Source organism: Spermophilus citellus (genome assembly GCF_964194105.1).
Source record: "Spermophilus citellus genome assembly, chromosome: 11".
In the NCBI taxonomy this organism is placed as follows: Eukaryota; Metazoa; Chordata; class Mammalia; order Rodentia; family Sciuridae; genus Spermophilus; species Spermophilus citellus.
In genome coordinates, this window is record NC_138192.1 from 46,632,559 (window position 1) to 46,647,435 (window position 14,877).

At 33.3% G+C, this 14,877-nt stretch overlaps 1 protein-coding gene across 1 annotated transcript in view; it reads right to left on the bottom strand.

Moving 5' to 3' along the window:
- LRP1B (LDL receptor related protein 1B) overlaps window positions 1–14,877 on the bottom strand; it is a gene marked incomplete at its 3' end in the record, with an annotated part of 1,847,377 nt that overhangs the window by 536,246 nt on the left and 1,296,254 nt on the right. The window contains exon 33 of the mRNA XM_081262419.1: window positions 1,456–1,600. Coding sequence (XP_081118545.1) covers window positions 1,456–1,600 — 145 coding nt within the window. The remainder of the gene's footprint in view (window positions 1–1,455; window positions 1,601–14,877) is intronic.

A 14,877-nucleotide genomic window follows, 5' to 3' on the forward strand; every position in this document is an offset into this window, starting at 1 on the left:
AATCTGGTTAATAAAAGTTAGCTAATGGCAGGCATAGTGGCACACACCTGTAATCCCAGGAGCTGGGGAGACTGAGACAGGAGGTTTACAAGTTCAAAGCCAGCCTCAGCAAAAGAAAGGAACTAAGCAACTCAGTGAGATCCTGTCTCTAAATAAAATAGAAAATGGGACTGGGGATGTGGCTCAGTGGTTGAGCACCCCTATTTTCGTTTATTTATTTATTTGTCTCTATTTATTTATTTATTTGTTTATTTATTTGGTGTTCAAGCCATCAAATACGTGGTCTCACACATTTTAGGCAAGTTACTCTTCCACCCAAAATAAGCTCAATAATCATTTCAGATTAATTACTGAAGTAATTATTTTTAAAAGTTTTTTTTTAAAATTTCTTTTCATGAAAAAAGAAATATATTTCCCTCTGACCCTCACAAGTAAGGCTTCTAGAACAAATCTGCTCCATCCTCAGGGAAGGCAAGCATTGCTTTTCTCCATTTTCTCTCCTGTTGTGCAAGCCAGCACTCAACTGATATCTCCAATAATTCCTGCCTGATGGTTGTCACCTGTCTTCCGCAATACAGATCCTGTAGGATCTGAATTCTTCCTCCTATTCTTTTCTGTTTTTGTCTCTCTGCCCCAAATCATCTAGATGAAATCATTACATAGTGTCCAATTTTTTTTCATGAAGAATTTCCTAGAAATAAATACATGAAACTGAAGATTTTTTATGGCAAAGACTAAAATAAGGAAGTGGAATACAGAAAATATATATATATATATATATATATATATATATATATATATATATATATATATATTTTTTTTTTTTTTTTACAGGAGAGAGTTCTATTAATGTCATGAATAATAAAGCAAAAACTAAGAAAGAGCCAGCAGGTATATAGTTGTACTGGATGGCAGCTCTAATCCAATTGCCATTTGGGCAAGGTGACAAATCCACCTATGTAAACCATCTGTTAGTTCTCTCACTCCATTTCACTACACACCATTTGGAAAAACAAAACAAAAAGGCTAAATGCTTAGAGCCAAACAATTCAATGCTTCAAACAATTCAAATATAAAACCTTTACATCTTATATCCACTTTATCTACTTGAAATTCCATAGTTCATTCAGTTTCTGGGCTTAATTATATTTTGTATGTATTTTGCTGGGATATTTTTTTATTCCTATTTTGTCATAAAAAAACACTAGGGACTATCTCTTTGAAGACCTAACACATTAAGATATGTAAGGCCATTTTGTTAATATTTTAAAAGTTCATTATGTATCATAATACATAACTTTTAAAGACATTTCTCCTATAGTATTAAGCAACATTTTCCTTTTTTTTTTTTTAATTAGAAGTAAGAGTAAAAACTTCTATTGCTGGAATGAGGAAATAGTATGAAAAAAGAGAACATTATATGCTCAAAACGTGGCATGAATTTTCAAGTGTGACTTGCCTTGCTGTGCTTCTTTATCATATACTTTCATATGAACAACCCCAGAAGTCTTGTTTCGTAGGATGGTGGGGTTTCTTCCATCTCTTTTGTTACAGGTTCCCAGCTGAGCTAAGTTTTGGTCTGCCCACCAGAGTTTCTTATCTATAAAACAAAAAAAGATTTTTAAAGGAGAATATAAATATTTTATTAAATAAAATAAATAGCTATTTAAATGTAATACATTCTGATTTATTTTGTTCTATTTAAAAATCTAAGGGAGATACTAAAATCACATTTACTTTGAAAAACGCAAACTATAGTGACATATTATTCAAAATTTCCTCCTCCTTTCCCAAGTCTTTAACCTTTCTTTTCCCCCAAAAAATCAATAACATTTTATATATTATCTAATACATATTATATTGATAAAATAAGCATACTTCAAATCAATACATAATACTTTTTTAACTTTTATACTTAAACATGACAATAGTAGTTTTGTGCTGTATGTGTAAATAAATAGCAGAGTCCAACAAAATAGCTAAAGAAAATTAAAAACATACTGTTCTCTAGCTTTCTGTTTGCTAATTGTATTTTAGTTTTTAATAGCTTTTATTTTCCATTACTGGATTCTTCACAATTATAGTAACTATTTTTATTTCTTGTGCAGAAATACTTGCAGAGAAATACTCCTTTCACAGAAACACTTGCACAGATATACTCTTTCTTCAAAATTTTATTAATTCAAAGTTATAGAGATATAATATCATGACTTAAATTCTAGATGAAAACAGTTTTGCAAAGAAAAAAATTGCTTAAACATTAAGTGATTAATGAATTATTTTTTAAAAAAGGTAATACAAATGTTCTTGGTGTTATTACTCTTTGCATTTTTTTTAGTGACCCAGAAGTTAAAACACTATACCAGGACAGAAGCAAGTATAATTCTAATAAATGTTATTTGTTTTCAGTTTTCTATATCAGCCTTTAATAAACCACAGAAGACTTGCTAAGATGGTGATGCAAGACATAAATATTAAGAATTTTGCAATGTAAAAATAAAGTTTTCATAAGCAAATAAGACATTGATTTTGGAAAGAATATTCTCATACACAATGACAAATAATAAGATGATTTTGAAAATGAATAGCAAAGACACATTTAGCATAATATATATAATTAGAAAATAACTAATAAAATACCAAAATCATCTAGAAAACTGGAAAGGGTGAGATTAATAAGAATAATAGAAATTATTAGATTTTTGTCTTTCATATCAGAAAAATGCATGATATGTAAAACTGATAAATAAATATTACGTATACATTTGATAGAACCCTGGAAGAACTTAAACAGCTATAAAAGATCTGTTTTTGAAAGTGAGACTGAAGCTGGAAGGGTTAAATTAAATGATATTCTGTTAATGACAGTCTTTTTTGTATTGATTGTTTTGTTATTATGTGTATATTACTTCAGAATTTATAAAATTAATAAAAGTAGTAAATTAAAAGCAAATTAAAGACCTGGAAAGAGGAATATAAGTGTAGGCCTCAGAGCCTTTCTGGCTGGTCTCTGACACAGAATAGGTCCAGAATAAGTTTTTGGTTTTCAAAGTAGCCTAAATCAAAATGTGTTCCATTTCTATCTCCTAGACAAAAGCACCTCACCATAGGGACATTGCTAATTGAGTGAGGCTCAATGTCATCACAATGGAAATCCAGGAAATTTTGCTCAGGACCAATGTTAACTGAAAACACCACTCAGTCAAAGAATTTTCCTTTATTACTAACCCATTAGGACCCAAGGGGCCTTGAACAGAAACAACATGACACTAAAACTTAAAACAGTCAAGAGGCTGGATGATTTTCAAAGATGTATCTCTGTGCAAATTCTCATGTTTCAGTAAGCTATGACCTAACATATCATGACTCAGGATTCCATTTTTTCAAACCTGAATTTTTTAACAAATTTCTACAGCAAGATCATACAAATTCTTTTATGATTACTTTTTTTTTTCTAGTTGATATGGGAATTCAGTGGGAAAAAAAATACTTCCTTGACATTCTTTCTTCCTATCTAGAAAGTAGCCACCCTATGCAGATGCTATGAATGATCACCCTACAAAAATTCCCTTCCGTTTTCAGCCTGGCTAGAGAAGACTAATTTTCACAGACAACAGTCAAAGTGTCAGGTGTTCTGGGAAGTAGAGGTGACCATGTAATCCAATTCTGTATTAAACTTTTTGATCAGGTGGTGCTTCTAAGAGTAACCCAAAATCATGTCAAATTCCCAGTTACTGAGAGTAACCAATTAAACTCTAATGTGCTGGTAAAGGATTGTTAAATAAATGGGGGAAGGAACTAAATACAAAGAACCATGACCAAAGAGTCACTGGCCCATGAAAGACCATTAGGACTTAAACAACAGGAATTTCACCAGTGACCAATGTGAAACTGAGACCACAGTTATTCTGGAAAAACTATTGTAGATTGTTATAGTCCTTTAAAAACATATTTAGTTTATTCCTAATTCTTGAGACAAAGATGAATGAACAAATATAAAAAATAAATAAAGACTGTGATTAATGTCATAATAGAACTAGGCACATTCCATTATACCACACTGCCTTTCAATGGGGAAATATGAGCCCCAACTTTAGAGAAGTATCTCAAACTCCCACATAGCGACACCTTTCTTCCTCAGTGACTCAAAGTTCTCTATAGACAGAATTACATGGTTTTATATCATTGTTGCTGTTTTTCTTTATTTCACTTGTACTAATGTTGGCTTCTTATCTAGAGAGAAAAGCTCCTGAGAGCAAGGATCCTGCTTTGTATTTCTTTGTATTTTTCACAGAACTTTGCCTTCTTTTGAACTGAACATGATGTACATATTCCCTAAATACCTATGAAATGATTGGGGAAATACATATCCTAAAAATATCTCCCATTACAACTCATAACTTATAAAACATTTAAATAAGACCCTTTCTCCAAGAATCTGAGAATATTCTCTCCTTTCCTTTTTATACATTTTAATTTTTCAAGATCCCTCCAACTTAAAATTGTTTGTTTTTTACTGTAAGTACTACCTGGAGTCATATTCAGTTTGTTTCAATTTTTTTTTGTCTTATGCTATTATTGACATAAATATGCTAGAAATTTCAGAAATTATTAGTATTTTAAAAGTGCTTAAATCTGAAACTGTGCTTTATTGTTACAGGCTTAGGAGACACCACCCTTCATATTCATATGCTTGAATCTGAATCCCTAGTACCTCAGATTGTGACTGGATTTGTAGACAGGGTCCTTAAAAAATAGCACATTCCTATAAGCCCAGTAACTCAATAGCCTGAGGTAGAAAGATCCCAGTTCAAGGTCAACAAGCTGGGGAACTTAGTGCTATATATATAGAAATGCCTTCTGAGGGCAGGACCCCCAATGACCCACTATATATATATATATAGTGATGTGCCTCAGAGTTAGAGTGCTATTGGATTCAACCCCCAAGCACCTCAAAAAAAGTAATTAAATTAAAATGTATATGTTATGGTAGGTCCTGATCCAATGTAATTCAGTATGACTGGTGTCTCCATAGAAAAGGAAAATTTGGATGCATAGAGGAAAGGCCATGTGAAAACAAAAGAAGACAGCCAGCTATAGGCCAAGGAGAGTAACCTCAAGATAAACCAACCCTGCTGATGCCTTGATCTCAGACTTCCCACTTGCAGAATTGTGAAAAAATTCTTTGAAAACATGCCTATTACATCATCCAGTCTGGGGAACTTGGTTATTGCAGCTCTAGAAAAGTGATATATTTGCTAGTAGAGATTTCAAAGGAATCTTGAAGACTTCACAGGAGAGAGAGGGGGAAAGAAAGTGTCAGTATAAACCTTCTAATAACTATTATATACAGTAGAATAGATAATACTATTTAATAAGAATTTACTAAGTTCCAGGCATTTTGCTAGACTCTGAGCACAAGAAAACTTGTTTCATTTAATCACCATAAGTGATTTATGACATGTTAATATACCTCCTGTTAAAAATGAGCAAATAAAAAGCAGGTAACCTAAAGGTAACACAAAAGAAATGTGACAATAATTTCCAGTCAGTATTACTTAAATTTCAACATTATTTCCACTACAGAAATGCACTGTACATAAAATAGTCTCACACTGGACCTAATAATACTATACTCTGCAATGTAAACATAATTCAATAAATACAAATTGCAGTTTTATAATAAATTAAAGGAGTTGCATATACAAATGTTTTGGTTATTGTATTTCAGAATAATAATTCTGAAATTTTGATAAGAGCTTTACATCTTAAAATACATCATCAAAATTTATAATGTACTTGTGAAGTTATTGATATTATTTATTTTGATTGAATTGTGCCAGAATTGTTGAGGCTCATGGTTTAAAATCAGATTTTCTCAAGCACTAGACTTTCACCTTTAAAAGAGAAGATATAATACCTAGCTACACTTGAATTTCAGATAAAACACAAATAATTTATTAGTATAAAAAATTTTATTTTGGGGCTGGGGATGTGGCTCAAGCGGTAGTGCGCTTGCCTGGCATGCGTGCAGCCCGGGTTCGATCCTCAGCACCACATACAAAAAAAGATGTTGTGTCTGCTGAAAAACTAAAATAAATAAATAAATATTACAATTCTCTCTCTCTCTCTCTCTCTCTCTCAAAACAATTTATTGTTTGTTTGAAATTCAAGTTCAACTGAATGTTCTGTATTTTATCTGGCAATTTTACCATCTCTGTTCTCTCTTAGAACACCAAAATTTACAAGAAAGTAATGAAGAAAAAGCATAAAACTACAAAAATAAGAAATAGGAGAAGGTCAAGGCAACAATAACAACAACAACAACAAAATAGAAGTTTAAAGGTAGATTATAATTGGTGACTGATTTTATAGATAAAATGAAAATCTAGACCTGCAAGAGGAAGAGGCAGATGCAAGTTAATTTTTACTGCAGAACTTCAAAACTGATCATAAATTGTGGGCCTGAAGGCATTTAAAATGGGAAGATAGGTGTAATCGATGAAGGATGGTTGTTTAGTTTAAGGAGCCAAGTACAGTGCCCTCCTCAAGCCACGTAAAAACCAGATACTGCCCTGAAGGACTGAGGAGGCCCAGTGAGGATTAAGTAATAATCTACATTAAACGATGCCAAATTGAACAATATCTGTAATATATACAAGGAGTGTTAAAATGCAGATTGCTGGTGACTCCAGAACTGATAATTCTGTAGGTCTAAGCTGGGGTCTGAGATCCTGAATTTATGGAAAGCACAGGTGATGCTGAGGTTCTGCTGCTACTCATTCCGCGTGTCTTCAATACAAACATCGGAATCACCTGTAGGATCTTTGAAAACATGCCTGGGTTCTGCCCCCAGATATTTTGCTGAGTTGTTTTGGCCTATGCAGCCAATCCTATCAGCATATTTCAAAACTCCTGCTACTCAAATGTACAACTAAAGTTAAGAACCACTGACCAAGCCCCCAGTGCCTTGGCATGCACCTGTGATCCCAGTGGATTTGGAGGCTGAGGCAGAAGGATCCCAAGTTCAAAGCCAGCTTCAGCAACCAAAAAAGAAAGGAAAAAAAAAAATGAACCACCGACTAAACTGCCAAATCAAGAGACCCAGGCTTTATCTCTCAGATGAGATATTAAGAAGTCTCTCATTGGGGGAAAAATATTCAGCCCAATACTTTGAAGAAACTGATAACTGAGAGGTTCTTTCTCCCTTCTGAAAGAGAGAGAGAAAGAGATGGAGGGTGAGGGAGAAAGGAAGGAAGGAAGAGAGAGAGGGAAAAACAAATAGGTGAACTAAAACCTATCAGTGTTTGTTTCTTTGTTTACTTATGCCAGGGATAGTCAGGGCACATAACCATTGAAACACATCCACCACATCCCAGACCTTTTTATTTTGAGACAGAATCTTTGTAAATTGCTTAGACCCTTGCTAAATTGCTGAGGCTGGCTGTGAACTTGAGATCCTCCTGCCTCAGGCTCCCCAGCTGCTGGGATTATAGGCATGTTCCACAATGCCTGGCTCAGTCTAGGTACTTTAGATGACACTTACTGTTGCATATCCCTGCCTCTTGAAATCACAATTTCCAATAATCATGATAAAGATGAAGAGAAAGTAAAGAAAAAATACATAACTGAAAAATGACTACTGTATTCATCAGCTTTTCATTACTGTAATGAAATTCCAGAGAATGGTTAACTTTATAAAGAGGTTATTCAGCTTACAGATCTGGAAATTTAAAGTCCAAATAGCATAGTGCATGCTATGTGGCAAGAGATACACGCTGGCTGCATCATACCATGCCGATAGCAATGGCAGGAACAAATGCTGAAGCAAGATAATTATGTCTGAACCAGGAAACCAAAAGAGAAGGAGCAGCAAGACTTCTTCCTTTTATAAGAATGCTGTCATGATAACTCAGGGGTCACAGTCACAGGAGAAATGCCTTTTGAGGGCAGGATCCCCAATGACCCAAGCACCTTCCACTAGGCCTCAATTCTTAAAGGTTTCATAGTCCTTTCAATATCACTACCCTAAGGGACCAGACCTCCAATCATGTTGGACACTTTGGGAACATCCAAACTGTATACAAACCATAGCAACTGTATTATGATCAAGAGGCAAAACTAAACAAACTAACAGGAAAACAAGAAGAATATTCAAAGAAAACAGAAGCATCAGCAAAAATAGAAAATAAAATAAAACAAAATTAAAATGAATGAATAGCCTTACCCAAACAATAGAAATCACATGCTTGGAGCAATAGTAGGCTATAAAGAAGATTTAAAGACACTAAAATTTGAACCTTTGGAAATTAAAAACATTAAGAGTTAAAATATAAATTTTAATAAAAGTTTATATTTGAAGGAATCCTCAAAGAAATTTTTTCAAAAGAAGGGAAACAAGAAACAGAAGATGAAGTTTAACTGTCTGAATTACATGAATTTAGCTAGAGAAAATTGAGAAATAGAGGAGAACTATCAAGGACACAACATTGTTTTTCAGAATTGAAAGACTTAGATTGAAATAGCCATATATATTCCTGGTATGATGGAGGAAAAGGGACACACAGTATCATGAAATGCTAGAATAAAGAGGGCAAATAAATGATTCTAAATTTTTTCATACAGGAAAAATGGTGAATGATCAAAAGATAAAGTAGAAGAATAGCATTAGACTTCTTATCTGCACATTTAAATTGAGAAGACAAAGATAAAAATAATTTCCAACACGGATCTCCATAAACAATTAATCAATTTAAAGTATAAAACAAGAAATTTAAGATAACATTGTCTATAAATTCATCAGCACTGTTTCTCAGAAAGCTACTGGAAGCTTGACTTCACTAAAACTTAATACAGTAGTCTGTGGAAGAGCATGTGGTACCTAGGAAGAAAAGACTGGCAGAAAAGAAACCTCCAATATGATGATGAGATGGTTCATAGCTTCCAAAAATGATAGAAACAAATCTAGAGATGAAGGTTCCATACAGAAGCTGAAACTCAGAGAATTTCAGGAAAAATGCATGCTGAGGAGAGGGCTTATGAGAGCTCCAGCTCCAGATTCCATGATATCAAGTCAAATAATAACCCCAACTTTTAAAAAATCATGAAGCATGACAAAACCTATCCAAACAAATAGCCAAAGGACTTCAAATGGTGTCTATAGACTGGGGATTTGGTAGGGATGGGAAATGCCCATTTTATATATAACTATCCATTCCTTAATCTTCACTCCTTATATCTAACTATAGAAGGCATTTCTACCTGAATATAATGAAGCCATCTCTACAACACCAAAGTAAAACTTATTTTATTTTTCCTAATGATGCTTCTTTCCTAATTATACTTCTTTTTCCTTTCATGAGAGTATGAAGATTCTCTCATCTGAGGTAAATATCAGTCATCTTTTCTCCCTTCCCAACTCCATTGTCTCTCCCAAGCCCAGTCTAACCTGAGAAAACTTACTTAATTTTTCACCCTTCCTATCCCAGGGATGCACTGTACAGAAACTCTTTAGTTCAGTGTTTCATCACTTCCCAGGTTCCTGACTGTCATTGCTCAAGAAATACCAAAGTGATCTTTCTGGAAAGTAAATGTGAGCACACTGCTCTGTCTCTAAGATTTTTCGTTAGCTGGACCTGGTGGCACACGCCTGCAATCCCAGTGATTTGGGAGACTAAGGCAGGAGGATCACAATTTTGAGGCCAACTTTTGCAACTTAGTAAGACCCTGTTTCAAAATAAAAAGTAAAAAGGGCTTGATGTAGCTCAGTGGTAGGGTACTCCTGGGTTCAATCCCTAGTACCACAAAAACAAAACAAATTAAAGGCTTCCTCCTACCCAACCCCGGAACATGACACAAAGGCCAACAATGTTAGATGCCTGCTTAATTTTCCATCACCAGATTACTGTTTTCTGTGGTCTATATTCTAGGAACACCGAATTGCAATCAATTTTCAATTTTCTGTGACTAGATTAATCATAATATGACAAAAATATGGAATAACCAAAAGGCAGCTTATTTTAAAGGAAAAAACAACTGCCATGAACTAGTGAAAGGCCTACATATAAGAATGAGTCTAGTATTTATAATTACGGAGGAACCATTACATTTTTATATCGTACCTATTGCAAATCAGGAACGCCCCTCCACCTGGACCATCAGAGGTGGATTTGTCTGAATGCAATCCTCTGTTAGCTTGTGAGCTGCTCTTTGAGGGAGTAGCTTTCTGCATTTTTGTCTGTTTCTTGTGGCAGTGAAGGGACCAGAAGTCTCCTTTGCTTTTCTTTCTCCAAGACTTTTTCTTAAACAGATAATTTGGAGGAAGACAGGGAAGGTGGTATGGAGAGCATTGCCAAACAAAGCTCAGAATTTATTTTGAAGAATTTGTGACCTTGAACTGACAGATATGGCCCTAAACTCTTTTCCATTCATTGTTATAGTGAGTGACTTGCCTCATTGAGAGCTGAGAGGGCAGACCTGGGTTATGTGCAGGAAAATTTGAGAATGGCAGGTAATTTAATTTTCAAGTTGATGGCTTGACTGTATTGCCAGTGAGCTAGTGTTTGTGCAATGATGAAAAGAATGACATTGAGAGAGAAATTCAAAAACTGACAAAAACAAGGCAGCTCTGGTGGACTGCTTGCTAGGATATTTAGAAAATACAAAGCAGGGTTTATTCTATGGAAACTTATATTCTCTACAATTTCCATCAGAAAAAAAAATCAGGAAAAGAAGAGGAAGAGGGAGAGAGTAGGAATAAAGAACCATTCAGCTCTGATAACAAAGTTAACTATTTGAACACTTTAATGAAATACAGTTGTATTGGATGTGCATCTTACATCACAGCTGTGTTTGTGTCTGAACTATCTTAAGATGTCCTCCTCCCATTTTTTAATCCCCAGTTATTAGGTTATAGTGTTTATAGTTTCCAAAATAAATTTTTGTACTAAGATTGTTCAGGGATGTTTTACAACTGAGCTACATTACCAGTCCTTCTCTATTGTTTATTTTGAAACACAGTCTTGCTAAGTGGATGAGGTTCTTCTAAGTTGCCAGGCTAGGCTTGAATTAATGATCCTCCTGTCTCGGCCAAGTTGCTGGGATTACAGGCATGTGCCACCATACTTGGATCCAAAGTAACTCCCAAACATACCTATTATAGTTTCAATATGATTTGAGTATATATTATAGTTTCAATATGATTTAAGTTGTGAATTAAATTGATGATGATTTTTAGAGGTGAGGCCATTGGAATTAAGATTAAATAAAGTGATGTGGGTAGAGGCACCATGATTGAATACTGGTGGCTTTATAAGGAGAGGGAGGAGAGAGAGGATTAAGATACATGCATATACCCTCTGTATCTTGCCATCAGATGTTCTGTCCTGCTTTGGAACTCTGCCCCCAAGAAGGCCATCTTCACAGAGAGCTCTTTCATGTTAGACCTCTAGAACCAGGAGCCAAAATCAACTTCCTTTCATTAAAAGTTACCCCAGTCAGTGGTACTGTGTTATTGACAACAGAGAATAGATTAATACTATTCTCATGCTTTTTTGTATTTTCCTCAATTTATTTTCTTCATTTAGAAATCATACATACATGATACAGCTACCTGTGTTCTCTAGTGATATGCAAAATGATCATCTATTAGGATAAGGCACATAAAATGTCAGAACTTCTTTTTGTATATTAATATTGTAAACAAGTGTTCACTTATTTTTTATTCATTTATTTTATAGTTACATATGTACTGTTTAAGAAAAAGTTTTGAGACAATCATTTTGCCCCACTGTTAAAAAGCTCAGGTTAAGCTGGGTCAAAGAGAGTAAAGTTAGTGGGTGATCTTCCCCTTTATGGAAAGGTCAAGTGTGCTCCCCACTTAATCTCCGTTCCTCAAAATTCATATATTAAAACCCTAAACCCCATGACTCCATTAGCAGATAGGGTATTTAAAGAGATAATTAAGATTAAATGAGCTTACAAGGTAGTCCCTAAACCAATGGGAAAAAAATAGGATCGTGAACACCGAGAGAAATACTACATGAGGACATGGTGAGGATGTGGCCAAGAAGTCCTTAGGAGAAACCAAAACTGCTGATACCTTCATCTTGAACTTCCAGCTTCCAAAACTAAATGAAAGAAACTTCTGTTGTTTAAGTTCACCAGGTTATGATATTGTGTTATGTAGCCTTTAGAGACTACTATACACTGTCATATCAACTTATCATTCAGGTAGGAGAGAATGCTGTGTTTATTATTTATTATAATGAGTTTGAGACAGTTGGAATATCCAGTCAGAGAAGAAGCACAGGATCCACTGAAGGAAATCTCACCCTATATAAAATCAGATCTATTATTACTTGTACAACATATTCTAATTGCCTCCTGCCAAATTACTTCTTTAGACCTCTACCCCATTTTTACTGCAATTAAACTTGTCGAAGCTATCAGTTTCTCAAATAACAACCTCCTAGATTTCTCCAGCTTTTAATCATGCCCTATCCCACAACTGATCTGTCACACAGTATTAATTCCTTCTCTTCAAATATAAACCCAGGTCCAAAACTTCTCTATGGAATCCTTCACCTGAGTAAAGTGCTCAGATTTACCAGTGAAAATAACAAATGTACATGTATAGGTAATTATTTAACTAGGTATATGCATAGAGATGAATATTTTGTAAAAATTAAAATACTGATATAGAAGCATCTATTGACCTTGCAAAGTAAAGCTAGTAACAAATTAAAAGTAAAAGGCAGTTTATAAATATATTTATTAATCTTTGTAAATTTTAATATATCTAGATAAGGCATTAAACCATAATTTCACAAAAAATTAATTTCTTTAAAAATTAGCATTTATGCAGGTTTCAACAGTTTGCTATATTAGCAATATTATATAATTTAAACTCTGATTTTAATTATTCTGAAACCTCTTTACAATGCACTTCTTGAATAAGTTTTTAAAACACAGAATGAGAATCAGAAGTCAGTATTGCATCATTTTTAAAGACACTGTATATAAGGTTTCAATATTTTAAAATTAACTGTACTATCTTGAATAATTTAATGGTCTGTTCTTATTATTAAAATATGAACATCTTTCTTATAGTTACTACACAATTCATGACACTGCCAAATAATTAATATTGTAAAATTACTGACTTGAAATATGTGAGGGTGTATGTGTCAATATATTACTAAGAAAAAGGCGAAAGTATAAAAACTGTCACAAATGAATTTTGGTACTCCCATTTGCCATGTTCTGTCTTTTCCAAGTTATATACTATATTTATTCCCTTGAAAATGAAAACATATAAAATGTACATGTTATAACGTATTTCTGGAGGAAAAGTCCATTTAAACAATTAGTAAAATATTATGTCACTGCAACTCAATACTTTCAGTTGAATTAAATGGGTCATCAGATGGTTGGAGCAACCTTTTGAATCACAAAATAAAATTATTATTTGTAGAGTAAGCAACATTCTACAATCTTTTATTTTATAGTTTATTTAATCATTAATGTTATATTTTAAATGTAAATCATATAATAATCAAAAATGAATTTACTCTCTCTAAAGTAACTCTAAGTGAACATCATTATGTTAGCACTTCATTGGGTCCTCATTTTCATACCTTAAAACCCACTAGGTATGTTCAAGATAAATAACTATATATTATTAACATATAAGGAATTTAAGGGGCTGGGGATGTGGCTCAAGCGGTAGCGCGCTCGTCTGGCATGCGTGCAGCCCGGGTTCGATCCTCAGCACCACATACCAACAAAGATGTTGTGTCCGCTGAAAACTAAAAAAATAAATATTAAAAATTCTCTCTCTCTCTCTCTCACTCTCTCTCCTCTCTCACTCTCTCTTTAAAAAAAAAGGACATTAATATTAAAAAAAATATAAGGAATTTAAGTAAACTTGAAGATATATACAGGTCTCATATTGGGGATGTAAAGAAAAAGTCATCTCATATATTAAAAAAAATATTTAAAGAGAATAGTAGATGAACTGGACATGGGTTTTGTCATTATACACTAAGTGTTCACCAGATTTCAACAGATTCCTCACAAACCATAATTCTCCCTAAAAAATATCTGGATAACAAAACACCATAAGGTAAAAAAACAAATATATGAAATGCTTAGATTTAATTTTCATAGAAATAATTTTTAAGCATATTAGCTTTTTCAAAAAACAAAAACAAGTTTCAAGAAAGCTGCATAGATAACTTTTCAAAGTATAGAATATAATTAAATAATTTTGAAATTTTACTCACTAGTATTTGTTATGATTACTTTCTGTAACATTTTATGTTGGTTTTATGTGTTGTATTGTTCAAGCAATATAAATGTAGGAAATAGTCCAATAAAAAACTATTTGGTATTTATCCATTGAAGGCAATAATACTGGAGATGATAAGGTCAAAGCTGTTTTTTTTTTTTTTTTTTAAGAAAAGCATTTTCTTCCAAAGTTCAATCTTAGAAGTCCTCACCATGTCACACCTATTATTTGTCTTAGTATTGCTCACTAAAGAGTATCCTTATAAAGGTTTCTGGGTCACCCACATAGCCTAAATTTCATCACATCTTTTTAGACAATGTTCTCTTTACTGTAAGAAAACATTATATGTTTCCTCTCAAACAATATCATTAGGAATCAATTCAGCTCGTAATAATCTCATCACTGGCCTTTTGAGTATTGCCTATCTTTAATATGTCTACCCTGAAAACTCTATAAAATAATTTATCTACAATTTTAAAACATAAAAGCTTAAGGTGACTATTAATTAAAGTTGAATTCATATACACATTTATTAAACTGTGTAATGTTCAATATTATTCTTATACTACATTAGATTATGCTCATAC